The sequence below is a fragment of the Paroedura picta genome, chromosome 7 (genome assembly GCF_049243985.1).
Source record: "Paroedura picta isolate Pp20150507F chromosome 7, Ppicta_v3.0, whole genome shotgun sequence".
Taxonomy (NCBI): domain Eukaryota; kingdom Metazoa; phylum Chordata; class Lepidosauria; order Squamata; family Gekkonidae; genus Paroedura; species Paroedura picta.
In genome coordinates this window covers 16,773,142-16,787,214 of record NC_135375.1, presented here as the reverse complement: position 1 = coordinate 16,787,214, position 14,073 = coordinate 16,773,142, and the positions used below count along the sequence as shown (strand labels likewise).

The 14,073-nt window shown below is 47.9% G+C and overlaps 2 protein-coding genes across 5 annotated transcripts in view; one reads left to right on the top strand and one right to left on the bottom strand.

The window, feature by feature from the left end:
• The window catches only part of WDR7 (WD repeat domain 7), a 250,905-nt gene extending 248,637 nt beyond the window's left edge, over nucleotides 1-2,268 (bottom strand). Inside the window, exon 1 of one of the 2 annotated variants that reach the window (XM_077346857.1) lies at nucleotides 2,033-2,268. The gene's annotated coding sequence lies outside the window, so the exon portion shown is untranslated. The remainder of the gene's footprint in view (nucleotides 1-2,032) is intronic. The other variant, XM_077346856.1, reaches the window with a different exon arrangement.
• A 4,198-nt stretch (nucleotides 2,269-6,466) lies between these two features.
• The window catches only part of TXNL1 (thioredoxin like 1), a 28,382-nt gene continuing 20,775 nt past the window's right edge, over nucleotides 6,467-14,073 (top strand). The window contains exons 1-2 of one of the 3 annotated variants that reach the window (XM_077346851.1): nucleotides 6,467-6,707; nucleotides 13,933-14,029. In XM_077346851.1, coding sequence (XP_077202966.1) covers nucleotides 6,610-6,707; nucleotides 13,933-14,029 — 195 coding nt within the window. In that variant the 5' untranslated portion in view covers nucleotides 6,467-6,609. The remainder of the gene's footprint in view (nucleotides 6,708-13,932; nucleotides 14,030-14,073) is intronic. The other 2 variants (XM_077346852.1, XM_077346853.1) reach the window with 2 other exon arrangements.

The window sequence follows — 14,073 nt, the reverse complement described above, 5'->3', positions numbered from 1 at the left end:
AAGTCACTCTGTAAATGGGGAGGGATGTGAAAATTTTACACTTGCCAGCCATGCGGAAGAAGGGAGAAATTGTCACATGAGGTTTAGAGAAGAGTCAGCATGATATAGTAGTTAAAGTATGAAACTAGAATCTGGGTAAATCCAGGTCTGCATCCCCAATCTCCCCTGGAAACTCACTGGGTGACCTTGGACCAGACACAAAACTCTCAGCCTAACCTACCTCAAAGGGTTGTTGAGAGGATAAAATGGGGAAAGGAGAATAATTGGGAAAGGAGAATTTCCCATTGGCGGGAAAGGTGGAATATAAATTAAGTAATAAATAAATAAAGGTACAAAAGACTCCCTTTACCAAAGGAGGGCAAGAAAACTGCACGGAAATGACCAAAAGGTGTCATGAAAAGAAGATGACCACATTGATACCACTGATCAGGACCAACTCAAAGTAACCCAACAGCAAGCACACTTTCCAGAACGCTTCATCAAGCCTGAGGACAATTTCTGAAGAAAATGAAAGACTTCCTGATTGCTTTGGTTACTTTAGTGCTGCCAGCATCCAAGTGGGAAAGAAGAGAAGGAACTGACAAGTAAAGTAAAGAAGTAAAGATACAAGATTTGCACTCTAACAAGCCTGTCTGTCAGCTTCTTCTCTTCTAGGCTGCATGCTCCACTGACTGGTCCTTCTCCTCCTACCAGCATCCAAGTGGGACCAGGAGATCTCTTGGAATTGCAACTGATCTCCAACTACAGGAATCAGTCCGCCTGGAGAAAACAGCTGCAGTGGAGAGAGTCCTTTAGGGCAGGGGTAGTCAACCTGTGGTCCTCCAGATGTCCATGGACTACAATTCCCATGAGCCCCTGCCAGCAAATGCTGGCAGGGGCTCATGGGAATTGTAGTCCATGGGCATCTGGAGGACCACAGGTTGACTACCCCTGCTTTAGGGCACCACCATCCCCAAGGCCCACATTCTCCAGGAGTCACCCCCAAATCTTGACATTTTACTACCTGCAGTTGGTAACCCTATATGAGTCCTTAAAGAAAGCAGTGACATGGCTTGCGGGATCTCACGTTGGACCAGTGAACCTACCTATGAACTGGCCTAGCCTCCTGACCGGGATGGGCAAGGCTAGCCCAGTCTAATCAGATCTTGGAAGGCCAACTCCACCCCCAATGCCTACAGGTATTTCAAAACGCAGGTAAGGGATGCCTTCCAGGTGATACCCGGGGATCCCCCGGCTTTACAGCTCATCTCCAGGCAACGGAGGCCATTTCCCCTGAAGAAAATGGCTACTTTGGATAGGGGATTCCATAGCCTTATATTCCCACCCCAAATCTCACCCACCCCCAGAGTCTCTGGCAACCCTTCTTGAATAGAAAGAGACAAGCTGCAATGGCGCATCCATTCACAGGACCCAAATATCCGATGCTCGTTTTCAAACATCTATTAAGATAGGCAGAGATGATATTGGGGAAAAAAGCCTTTTATGTAGACTTTATATTTTCACACCTTATTATTTTCCTGCCATAATATGGCATGTCCTTTGATTTGTAGAGTCACCGAGGAAGACTCTTCGGTTGAAAACCAGCATTAGATTCCCGGGGGTCGTTCTGGCTCCTAGTATTGGGTCCAATAAACGAATTTGCCACCAGCTTGCCCCTTTCTTTGCCTGGATCGTCTCTGGCTGGTGGGTCTGTCCCTTCTGAACCCTTCTTGGAAACCTGCTAAATCGGCTGGGACTTGACAGAGCACCTCCTCCCCCCCCCCCCCAAGTGTACCTTTGGAAGACCAAAATGTCACTTTGCACCCCCAGTACTCATACCTTTGCCCCCCACCCCCCACCCCCCACCCCCCACCCCCCCCCCACACACACACATACTCTCCTTCCCCGGTGGGTGCAAACAGCTTGCAATGTGAAACCACAGCCATCACTCCCACCCCCACCCAGGAGCATCCGGTGGGACGTAGGCGGGAGGGGGCAGTTTGCAGGAGGCGCCTGCAAAAGAGGATGCGGGGGGAGAGAGAGCGAGGCTCACCTTGCCGCCGCCTGGAGGGGCACCTACCTGGCTCCCGGCCGCCTCTGCGCCTGCGCCGACCTCTGTCCGGCGGGGGCGACCACCCGCGGCTCTCTCCCTCCTGCCTGCCTCCTTCCTGCCTTCCTTCCCCCTCGGCGCTGCCGCTGCGGATCAGCTGACGGGCGCCGCCAGCCCGCCGCAAGTGTCGCAAAAGCCTGGCGCCGCGCTTGGCGGCCGCGGCGGCACGCCCCGCCCACGCAAGGAGGAAAGGAGCCGGAGAGCTTCCGTGGCCATGGAGACGAGGAGGGAGGGGGCGGGGCGCGCAGACACGTGAGCGAGTTCTCTGCTTCCACCCCCCCCCCGGCAGTGCGTTTAGGGGAGGACGCAGCGGGGGGCGGGGCGACGCCTATGAATGACAGGCCTGTGTGTATTTTCTGTTGTTATTATTAGATATTTAATTATTTAATTGAATATTGATGGGCGTGTTTGTATTATTTATTTATTCTAGTACCTTGTGTGGGTTTGTATTAAATATGTTTGTATTAAACAACGCTTCTTACATATTCTGTGCTGTGTATGTTGTATTATTTATCTCGTATATATTGTATGCTGTGTGTGTTTGTATTAAATATTTCTTCTATATTACATGCTGTGTAGGTCTGACGAAGAGTGCCTGCACTCGAAAGCTCACGCCTTGAATCAAACTTTGTTGGTCTTAAAGGTGCTACTGGACTCTATTTTTGTTGTGCTACTTCAGACCAACATGGCTACCCCCCTTGAATCTGTGTATGTTGTATTATTTCTTATCTAGTGTAAGTTGTGTGTGTTTGTATTATATATTTCTTATATTCTGTATGTTTATGTTGGTGTGCATCAGTGTACCTTGACCTGAATGGACCTGAATGGATTTTGTTGGTTGCCAATCTCCAGTTGGGGGCTGGAGATCTCCTAGGACTTCAACCAATCTCCATAGGGATGTCAGGCCCCAGGTGAGACCTGGGGATGCCCTGGAATTAGAGCTCATCTCCAGACAAAAGAGATCTGATCCCCTGGAGAAAATGGCTTCACTGGAGGCTGGGCTCCATAGCATTATACTCCACTGAGGTCCTTTCCATCCCAAATCCTGCCCACTCCCAGCTCCACCCCCAAAGTCACTAGGTATTTCCTAACTGGATGCTTTAGAAGGTGGACTCTATGACATTAACACTTTGTTTGTTTGCTTGTTTGTTATGGCTTTGGCTTCAAAAATACATTCAAATTCAATTCTATGACATTGTGCCCCACTGAGGGCCTCCCCTTCCCCCTCTCCACCCTCAAAATGTCCCAGAATTTCCCAATCTGGAACTGGAAACCCTACTGATCTCGGAAGACAAGCAGAGTCAGCCCTGGATACTATTTGTTGGGGAGGCCATCAAGGAGGCCCGTGGACGTTATGCAGAAGCAGGCAATGGAAAACCACCTGTTTGTCTTTCGCCTTGAAAACTCTACAGGTACCCATAAGTTGGCTAAAACTTTATGGAACTTTAACATATTAAAGATATGTTAATATGTGTACTGTATATGAAAGCCCGACTGTTTCTCTGTATGTGTATAAAAAATAGAAGGTGTTGGATTAGGCCAATGGCCCATCTAGTCCAACACTTTGTGCACACAATAGCCAAAACCCAGGTGCCATCCGGAAGCCCACCAGTGGGATTAGAACTCTAGAAGCCAAGCTTCTTAGAACTCTCCAAGCACCAAGAATACAGAGCATCACTGCCCCAGACATCTATACCTTGTGGCTAATAGCCACTTGTGGACCTCTGCTCCATATACTTATCCAATTTCCTCTTATCCTATCTATGTTTGTAGCTGCCACCTCTTCCAGCGACAGGGAATTCTTCATGAATTACTCTTCTATTCATCTGTTCTAAACCTACTGCTCATTCATTTCATTGAATACCCTTGAGCTCTACTCATGTGAGGAAGAGAGAAAAGTACTTCTTTCTCTTCCTTCACATACAAAATTGTAGAGGCTATAAAGATGCACATATAGACTCTGTGTGTAGATATTTATGTATTTATTTTCAAATGTATATGCTGCCTTTCCCTGAAAGCTCAGTTTCAATGTATCTGCAGAAGTGCTCCTGCACAGGAAAGGTTATCCCCAGAGTCTTAAAGGTGTCAACTGGATTCCAACTCACATATTCTCTCTGTCTCCTCTACCCTTGCATAATTGATGTGAGGATAAAATGTATATAGAAGAAGCATAGTTGGTTTTTATACCCTGCTCTTCACTGCCCAAAGGAGTCCGAAAGTGGCTTACAATTGCCTTCTGTTCCTCTCCCCACAACAGGCAACCTGTGAGGTAGGTGAGGCTGAGAGAGCTCTGAGAGGAACAATTCTAAGAACAATTCTAGCAGTACTGTGACTGGCCCAAGGTCACCCACCCGGCTGCATGTGGGGTAGGAGCAGGGAATCAAACCCAGCTCACCAGATTAGAAGCCACAACTCTTAACCACGAGACCACACTGGAGAACCACATACACCAGCTTGAGCTTGGCAGAGAGTGGGATAAAAATGTATCAGAGAAAGATATGTAGAGGAAAAATAGCTACAAAAAGTCATATGCTGGCAACATTGTATTTTGTATCTTTTTTCATAAGGGAATGTGGTATGAATGAAGCTTTTCCCCCCATACACACACACAAACTCAAAACAGTCATTGTTGCCTTCTTGTGTTCATTTTACTGCTCAACCAACAACAAACACCGCAGTCTGAATGCTAGAGCTACAAATCCATGTTTGAGGAAAGTCATAGTCCCTGAGCCCTGTTGGTTGGTCATTGGAAGGAATTGGTTGGCCGCTTTGTGAAACATGATGCTGGAGCAGTCTGACTGGGCCTGCAATCCTATATACACTCATTTCAGAGTAAGAACCAATACAGTATGTGGTTAACCTTGTGCGCTGCACATGACTGTCTATAAGGAGAACAGGATCACAGAGATGGCAATTGGGGATACCCCATGTTGCAACTGTTTCCAATTTGTTGTGAAAGTGAACCACTAGCAGGGTTGCAAGCCTCCAGATGTGGTCTGGTATCCTCCAGGAAACGTAAGTGACAGGGACATGATTCCCTGGAGAGAAGGGCAGCTTTGGAGGGCAGATATAATCTAGGAGAAACAGAAGTCCCTCCCCAGGTGCTGCCCCCAAATCTCCAGGATCTTCCCAAGCCACAGCAGACAACTCTACAAAGGTAGCCTAAATAAAACATAAGTTTCTCAGCCATTGGGATAACTGATTCCATCCTAGACTCAAGTGGGTCACTGTGTTGATCCAGTGGAACTAAGCTGGAAACCAGGGGCACCTTGAAGACCAACACATTTTTTAAAAGAATGAAACTTAGTTGCCCTTAAGGGTGTCACCGGACTCTAAATTCATTCCATCATAATGAGACATTGAATACCATAAATGATGCCACAGTATACACAGCTGCTGTGTGTGAGAGAAAGGATGGAAGGAGGATGGATAGATAGATAGATAGATAGATAGATAGATAGATAGATAGATAGATAGATAGATAGATAGATAGATAGATAGATAGATAGATAGATAGATAGATAGATAGATAGATAGATAGATAGATAGATAGATAGATAGATAGATAGATAGATAGATAGATAGATGACTTTCACTCAAAAGCTTCCCATCCTATTGTCTGGGAGATATGGGTCTGAATCCTCCCTCCCATGGAAGCTTGCTATGGGGCCATGGTCTAGTCCACAGGCTCAGTCTAACCTCCCTCATACGATTGTTGCGAGGGAATAATAGAGAAATTATTTTGGTCTCCACTGGGGCAAAATGCACCACCTCTGTGCAACATGACAGCCCTCGTCTCTGCTTGGCTATTCGGAGGTCCCATTCAACTGAGGTCACTCCCCGAAACAATGCCGCTTATAGCACACCGTGCAAACATAGGCAGTGGCCATGGAGACTGTGAATCTCTCCAAACCATGGCAAAAAAAAAAAAATTGAGAGATGACCCCGAGGGGGGGAATCTTATAGCGTCGGTCTAATTTGCCCGAAACCAAAATGGCTGACGCGGCTTTTCCGTATTCACAATCCTCTATCACGCACAATCAGGATGTTTGCTCATTACCGTCCTCCGCTCCCCCGGCAATACAGAACCGCCACCGAACCGGCCCTTCGTTTCCAAGAAGGGGGATCAAAACGGTGAAACTATTGCCGAGCGGACTCCCCGTTTCCCGAAGCGTTGCCCTTTCCCAAGATGGCGGTTGCGGAATCACCGACAATCCCGGCTCTGAGGCGAACTTAGGCTGATAGAGATGCCCCTGCTAGAGCGCCCGGCCAAGGCCTCCGTTCAAGCCCAAGTAACCGGAAGCGGAATCTCCGTGCCGCTCTACCTTTCCTAATCTTGGTGGTGGAGGGAGGCCGACTGACCCTCTCTGCGGCGAGGCCTTCTGGGACGAGGGCGGTGGGGCGGGCAGTGCGCCTGCGCGGGGGGCGGCTGCGGTGCATGCTGGGCGCGCCCCCTTCCTCCCGCGGTGACTGTGCACTTAGCGGAGGCGAAGCGGCGGCTGCTCCCTTCCGTTGCCGGGATGGTCGGCGTGAAGGTGATCGCCAACGACGCCGAGTTCCAGAGCGAGCTCAGCGCGGCAGGGTCCCGCCTGGTGGTGGCCAAGTTCACGATGAGGGGGTGAGTGAGGGGCGGGGGAGGCGGCAGTCTCCTTTCTCGTTTGCCTGCACAACGACCCCGCAAGGTAGGCCAGGGCGGGAGAGAAGGCTTGGGAAGCCGGGAGGGAGGGGGAGCTGCGCTCATGCTTCTCGCCGGGACCCTTCCCACTTTTCCTTCAGGGAGTTCAGGGTTGCATTCTCCTTTCTCGTTTGCTTTCACAACGACCCCGCAAGGTAGGCCAGGGTGGGAGAGAATGCTTGGGAAGCCAGGAGAGAGTGGAAGCTGCGCTCATGCTTCCCGCCGGGACTTCTGCTTTTCCTTCCGGGAGCGCAGGGCTTCATTGTCCTTTCTTGTTTGTCTTTGCAACAACCCTGCAAGGTAGGCCAGGGTGGGCGAGAATGCTTGGGAAGCCGGGATGGAGGGGGAGCTGCGTTCATGCTTCCCGCCTGGACCTGTCCCGCTTTTCCTTCTGAGAGCTCGGGGCTGCGTTCTCCTTTCTCGTTTGTCTTCACAACCACCTTGCAAGGTAGGCCGGAGTGGGAGAGAATGCTTGGGAAGCCGGGGGAAGGGGAGGCTGTGCCCATTCCTCCTGTCAGGAACTGTCCCGCTTTCCCTTCTGACAGCTCAGGGCTGCATTCTCCTTTCTCATATGTCCTCACAGCCGCCCTGCAGGGGAGGTCAGTGTGGGAGAGAATGCTTGGGAAGCCAAGAGAGTGGTGGGGGGAAAAGAGAGAGAGAGCTGCGCTCATTCCTCTCGCTGGGATGTCTCTTGCTTTTCTTCCCAGGAGTGCAGGGCTGCTTTCTCCTCTTTTGTCCTGACAACTCCCCTGCAAGGTAGGTGAGGGTGGGAGAGGATGCTTGAGGAGCTGCACTTATTCCTCGTGCTGGGACCCTCCAGCTTTAACTCCCAGAAGCTCAGGGAGGGAAGGCTGCATTCTCCCTTCTCAGTTAGCCTCACAACAGCCCTGGAAGGTAGGCGAAGCTGGAAAAGGATTGTTAGACCAGGATCACTGTGTTAGCTCCAGACAAGGAAAAATCCTGGTGGCTTAATAAAGAAGACTTGCATTTTATTAAGTATCTTTTTAATCTTCAACACAGTTAGGAAGGGGTGGGTTTTTTTATACCTGCCTTTCACTATCCAGAGGAGTCTCAAAGCTGCTAATAAGCAACTTTCTCTTCCTTTCCCCACAGCAGATACCTTGAGGCAGATGGGGCTGGGAGAGCTCTGACAGAACTGCTATGTGAGAGCAGCTCTGAGAGTATTGTGACAGGCCAGGGTCACCCAGCAGGCCGCATGTGGACCAGGGGTGGGGAATCAAACCCAGATGAGATGCCACCACTCTTTACCACTATACCTATATGCTACCTAAGAATTTGTTTCTATTGCAGTAACAGTCTTATGCTTCAACTGGGGAGGGGGTCAATATTGAGCTGAGTGAGGAGAGAAGCATCTTGTCTTCCGTATCTTTAATATTTAAGAGTAACTATGCAACACAGCCAAGTCTAGTATCCTAGGTATCAGCTAGTTTCGCTGGTCTTCCTCAGTTGTATATTAATTGCATGCGACAAAGGAAAATTCAGACAGGGCTCGAATTCTCTTGAGTAACAGAAAAGAGCTCATGGGCCCAGCAGAGACTTGAAGCCCAGTCTCTTCAGCTCTTGGGCAGAATCTTAATTTATAATTTAAATTTTTATGTACTGATTGTTTTAATTCTTCAACTTTGTTATTTTTGTATGCTTAGACCTTCTTGCTACCCACCCTAAGCCAATCGGGAAGGGCAGGCTATTAAAAGACAGCTATTATATTATTGTTGGGTGGGCCCCCTTGGGTGGGCCCCCTTGGTGTAGTGCAGGGGTAGAGTCTGCTGCTCTAAACCACTACACCAGGGGTAGTCAAACTGCGGCCCTCCAGATGTCCATGGACTACAATTCCCATGGCAGGGGGAATGCTGGCAGGGGGCTCCTGGGAATTGTAGTCCATGGACATCTGGAGGGCCGCAGTTTGACTACCCCTGGTGTAGTGGTTTAGAGCAGCAGACTCTAATCTGGAGAGCCGGATTTGATTCCCTGCTCAACCACATGCAGCCAGCTGAGAGACTTTGGGCCAGACATAGTTCTCTTAGAGCTGTTATTGCAGAGCAGTTCTCTTAGAGCTCTCACAAGATGCCTGTTGCGGGGAGAGGAAGGGAAGCTGTGTGTAAGGCGCTTTGGGATTAAAAGTTGAGGAATAAAATTTAGCTTCTTTGGTCCCACTCTAATAATCCATCCAATAATCTCCCCTACTCCAATTACAGTCCCTTTTGGACTAGGTGTCTTGGGGTGGTGTGCAACAAGGTTTAAAAATGGTTACCAGTTAAAAGCGGTAAAACATTAACATAAAACTTAAAATGAACAAGATTAAAATACCAGACCAGTTAAATCCTGGTCTGCTGGTAATGCAATAATATAACAAGGCAGAAATGGGGGGGGGGGGCTCAGTCAGTTGTTTTGATGTACTTTTTGCTGGCCTCAGTTGTAAGACTGATAGAAGAGCTCTGTTTTGCAAGTTCTGTCAGAGCTTTGGCAACTCGTTACACCAGGTGGAAGCGAGGGCTGAAAAGACCCTGGTTCTAGTTAAGGGCAGGTGTACTTCTTTGGGGCAATCCACCTTAGTTTCTGGAGAAGGGTCAAGGGAAGGCCCAAATAGAGTGAGTTACAGTAATCAAGTTTGTTTGTTTGTTGCTTATGAACATACATTATGAATTTAGGCAGATGGTGAGTGGGTGAGCAGGAAGGGATGTGCCACTGTTTGTCTCTTGTGGCCCTTCCTCGCATACCCAGGGAATTGCTAATTGCTGCTGTGGGATGGTAGGTGAATTTTTGGTGGTGGTTGAGGGTATCATTTGGTTATGAAATTGGGGTCACTGTGGGTAGGCAGGTAGTTGTGAGTTCCTGTACTGTGCAGGGATTTGGACTAGATAACCCTGGAGATCCCTTCCATCTCTATAATTCTGTGGTACAGGAGATTGAAAAAGGATTCTCGGGAGGGACTGGAAGAGCATTCTTTCCTTCTTCATCAGTACTTCTTTGTCCAGTGTATAATTAATTGAAGGAATTCCCTGCCATAAAATATGGTGATGACCGCTGCCCTGAATGACTTTAGAAGGTTTCACCTGACCTCCCTGGATGATTCTCTCGGTGGCTATTAGCACACCTGGTGGAGAATACCTCCCAACCCAGCTACTGCGGAGCAAAAGTGGAGACAGAGGGGTGTTGCTATCATACTATGTTATCCTGTCTGATCCAGCATGGATTGTCTTGTCATCCATCCTCGGTCAGTTGTCTGCCCCCTCCCAGTGAGTTTCTCACTTGTCTGAGCAGCTGCCTCCATTGGTGTAATAAATGTTTGGATGAAGCAGGGTAAGACATATGGACATAAAAACACAGCAAAACCATGGCAGAAAGAGCCCTTAGACTGTAGCTGGCAGAGAAGATGTGCTTGTCATAGTTAGAGCAGTCTTTGTGAAACCCTGGGGTTTCTTGACTGCCCTGGAAGGAATTCCTGAATGGGTGGGAGTGAATTAATTTTGCAAATATCTATCACATGATATGACCATATATTCTCAATGGTACAAAAGTTGAGAGAGGCTGAGTTAGGGTGTATCTGTATCCTTTAACGCCTAGTAGGTTGACTCTTATTCAGGTTACCAAACCCACACCCAAGATTCTCTAGTCTGGCTCCATTCATTTGCTGTGACTAATCGTGGTACTTCTTGCTTGAGAGACCTTGGTTCATCCCTGTCAAGGAGAGATAGCTGTAAAAGGACATGTTTCTGGGAAGTCACAAATGCATCACATGGGCCACTGTGGCTACCTGTTCTGGGGCCAGGTAGGGAGCTTGTAGTTTGGCTTGGCGAAGGTGGTAGAATGCCAGCTGCGCTACTCTTGTGACCTGGGCCTCCATTGAGACGGAGGCATCCAGGATCACACCCAAGTTCCTGGCAGAGTGAGCCACTGATAGCTGCACACCATCCAGGATGGGCAAACACGCTTCCTCACTTGGACCCTTCCTGCCTAGCCATAATACCTCGGTCTTTGGATGATTGAGTTTCAGATGACTCTACCAGGCAGCTGGCTAATGCTCTGGGGGAGAATCAGGACAGTTATCCATCAGGAGGAAGAGCTGGGTGTCATCTGCCTATTGGTGACATCCCAGCCTGAATTTCTATATCAGTTGGGCAAGAGGTCGCATGAAGATATTAAATAGCATTGGAGAGAGGACGGCTCCTTGCGGGACTCCGCATGTCAGTTGGTGGTGGCTTGAAGACCTCTCTCCTATTGCTACCCTCTGTCTGCAGCCCCGAAGAAAGGAGATCAGCCATTGAAGGGCTGTCCCCCGTATTCCGGCATTGGCAAGGCAGTGAGCGAGAAGCTTGTGGTCGATTGTGTCAAACGCTGTTGAAAGGTCCAATAGTATGAGCAGCGCCGACCGGCCCCCATCCTAGCAATGGAGGCTGCCCATCAGGGCAACTAGCGCTGTTTCTACCCCATGGCCAGGCCAGAAACCTGACTGGGATGTGTCTAGGACTGAAACTTCTTCCAGGAATGCTGGTATTTGGTCTGCGACAACCCTTCCAACCATTTCCCCCAAGAACTCTAGATGTGAAACAGGTCGGTAGTTGCCGGGCTCTCGCAGGTCTAAAGATGGTTTTTGCCAGCAATGGGCAAACCTTAGAGAACCTTGGAGATCCCTTCCAATTCAACGATTCCGTGATCTGCCTCTCTCCTTCCATTCTGGCCAGAGGGTGAGAACAATTTAAAGCTAGCTAGTAAGTCCCGTCCAAATCTGCGATCTGGAAGTGCTGGAGGCACTTGCGCATGGGTCACATGTTGTGTACATGCTCAAATTGGCCAGGGATGTGCATGTGACAGGAGATCTGAGGCATTGTTACAGCTGTCTTCTCCTCATGGGCTTGTTTTTGTACTCTTCAGATTGACCGAGAAAGTGATCTATTGCGTTCCCAAGGTGGTGGCCTGTTTTAATAAGCGAGAGATGTTACATCACCAGAAAACTGAAACACACTGAGCACTTGGGTAGTATTATTTCAGAAAACAGTTTCTGGCCTTGTGGCTTTCAAGTTGGTTATAGTCCTTGAGCCCTAGAGAGAAGCGTTTAAAAAAAAAAAAACCACTAAAGTTTCTAATTCCTAACCGTCTAAGATGACAAATATCCGTTTCTAGTAAGGTTAGAGATCCCTGCGGGATGCCAATATAGAAACGGATTCTGTTTCAAAGGCTCCACTGGCGAGCTTTCATTCTGCGCCTGACTGGGACAATGATTCACTTGGATGTCTTCTCTGAAGCTTGACGTCGTGCCAAATGCACGGATCCTGCCAAAAACTTTTTCACGCGTCTCCTTCCACAATCGGAGAGATTTAGCTCAAATGTGACCCTCTTGTGCTGCATGTTTTCCTGTGTCTAGGACCTGGAGTGTCTAGGAGTGGAAGTTACTGGACTGGCACAGGGAGACCCGCAACACCCTGGAACCCAATTTATTCACCTGAGCATTGGCGTGGGGGGTGAGAGGAGAGGAGTCAATGCTCAGGTGTTGTTTGGATGACGTTCTGAATTCGGTTATGTGTTCTTTCAATCTAAGGATTCCTCCTAGACATATAAAGTTTGGGGAAATTGGGAAGACATAGGGGGAAAAACACTTTTTTTCTCCTCCCCAGAAAAAAATGAAAATTCAAGGAAAACTTGAAATATATGCAATACTTACTCTCCTGTCAAAACCTAATTGCAAATTTCGGTATCGAAGCTAATTTTACTACTTTAGCAACATAAAATGCATAATTTATAATGTAGTTAGCATATACAATTGCAATATTTGACATATTTGTGGAATTCAAGCATAAATTCAAAAAGGATATGGTCAAAATTGAGAAGGTGCAGAGGAGGGTGACAAGGACGATCCAGGACCTGGGGACCAAGCCCTGTGAGGAAAGACTGGGGGACTTGCGAATGTTCAGCCTGGAGAAGAGGAGGCTGAGAGGGAACAGGATGGCTCTCTTGGAGTCTCTGAAAGGTTGTCACTTGGAGGAGGGCAGTGAGCCATTCCTGTTGGCAGCAGAGGATAAGGCCTACAGTAATGACATAAAACTACATGTGCTGGCTAGATATCAGGGGGGGGGTGGAATTTAGTAGTTCACCAATTAAATCGACTGCCTAGGAGGTTGTGAGCGTCTCCTAACTGACAGTCAGCAGCTTTACAGATCCTTATACTGGATGCTTAAGACTGATCCTGCATTGAGCAGGAAATTGGACTAGATGGCCTGTATGGCCATCTCTGTGTTTCTTAATGCCTTCGTTTTTATACAAGTGAAATTGCAAATGTAGCTGATATTTGAGAGAAAACTGAGCTGATGCATCTTATGTTCTTTTAGGCCACGTACCTTGGGGAAGGCACTGGCAAACCACCCTGTATTGAGTCTGCCATGAAAACGCTAGAGGGCGTCACCCCAAGGGTCAGACAGGACCTGGTGCTTGCACAGGGGAAACCTATACCTTTTACCTTTAAAAAAAATCTAGAGGGTGCCAAGTTCTCAATGAAGCTTGTCGTTTCCCTCTGAGGCTTTGGTGCAACTTCTGCCTCCCCTTTTTGATCTCTCCCCCCCCTTTCCTGAAGGGTAGAGTAATAAGCGACTTTTTGCCCTGTTTGTGGGTACATGTTTCTTGTGGTTTGATGGAGAGGTGGAAAGTACAATACGAAAAAGGAAGAAAGGTTCAAAACATATACAGAGAAAAACAGAACCTTTCCAAGGCAATTGGTACAATAAATTTTATATATCAATAATTTTTTTAAGGACCAACCTCAGTTGGTCCTTAAAAAAATTATTGATATATAAAATTTATTGTACCATTTGCCTTGGAAAGGTTCTGTTTTTCTCTGGAGAGGTGGAAAGAACAACAGAAGGCATCCAACTGTTGAGAAGGAATGAAAGCCCTGCTTGCTCCCTTCATGAAGCTCAGATATCCTTCTAGGTGTAGAAATGCATGTTGGATTTAAGAGCTGTATCTGTCTACAGCGTTGCCCACCTTGTCTTCAGGACCATTACACTCATTCCAAAAGAGAAAATATTTCATGGGAGTCTCTTCCGTCCTCTCCAAAATTTCATTTTTTCCCAGGCTTCCATGTGTAATCATTTCCATTCCTAAAGTAATGAATGTGGGGGGTGTTCATATGCTTTCTTGTTTTTTCCCCGGACAGATGTGGGCCATGTTTAAGGATAGCTCCTGCTTTTAATGCTCTGAGCAATAAATATCCCCAGGCCACCTTTCTGGAAGTCGACGTGCATCAGTGTCAGGTGAGTGGTGGCGGTTCTGGTTGATGTGGTTACGTGCAAATAAA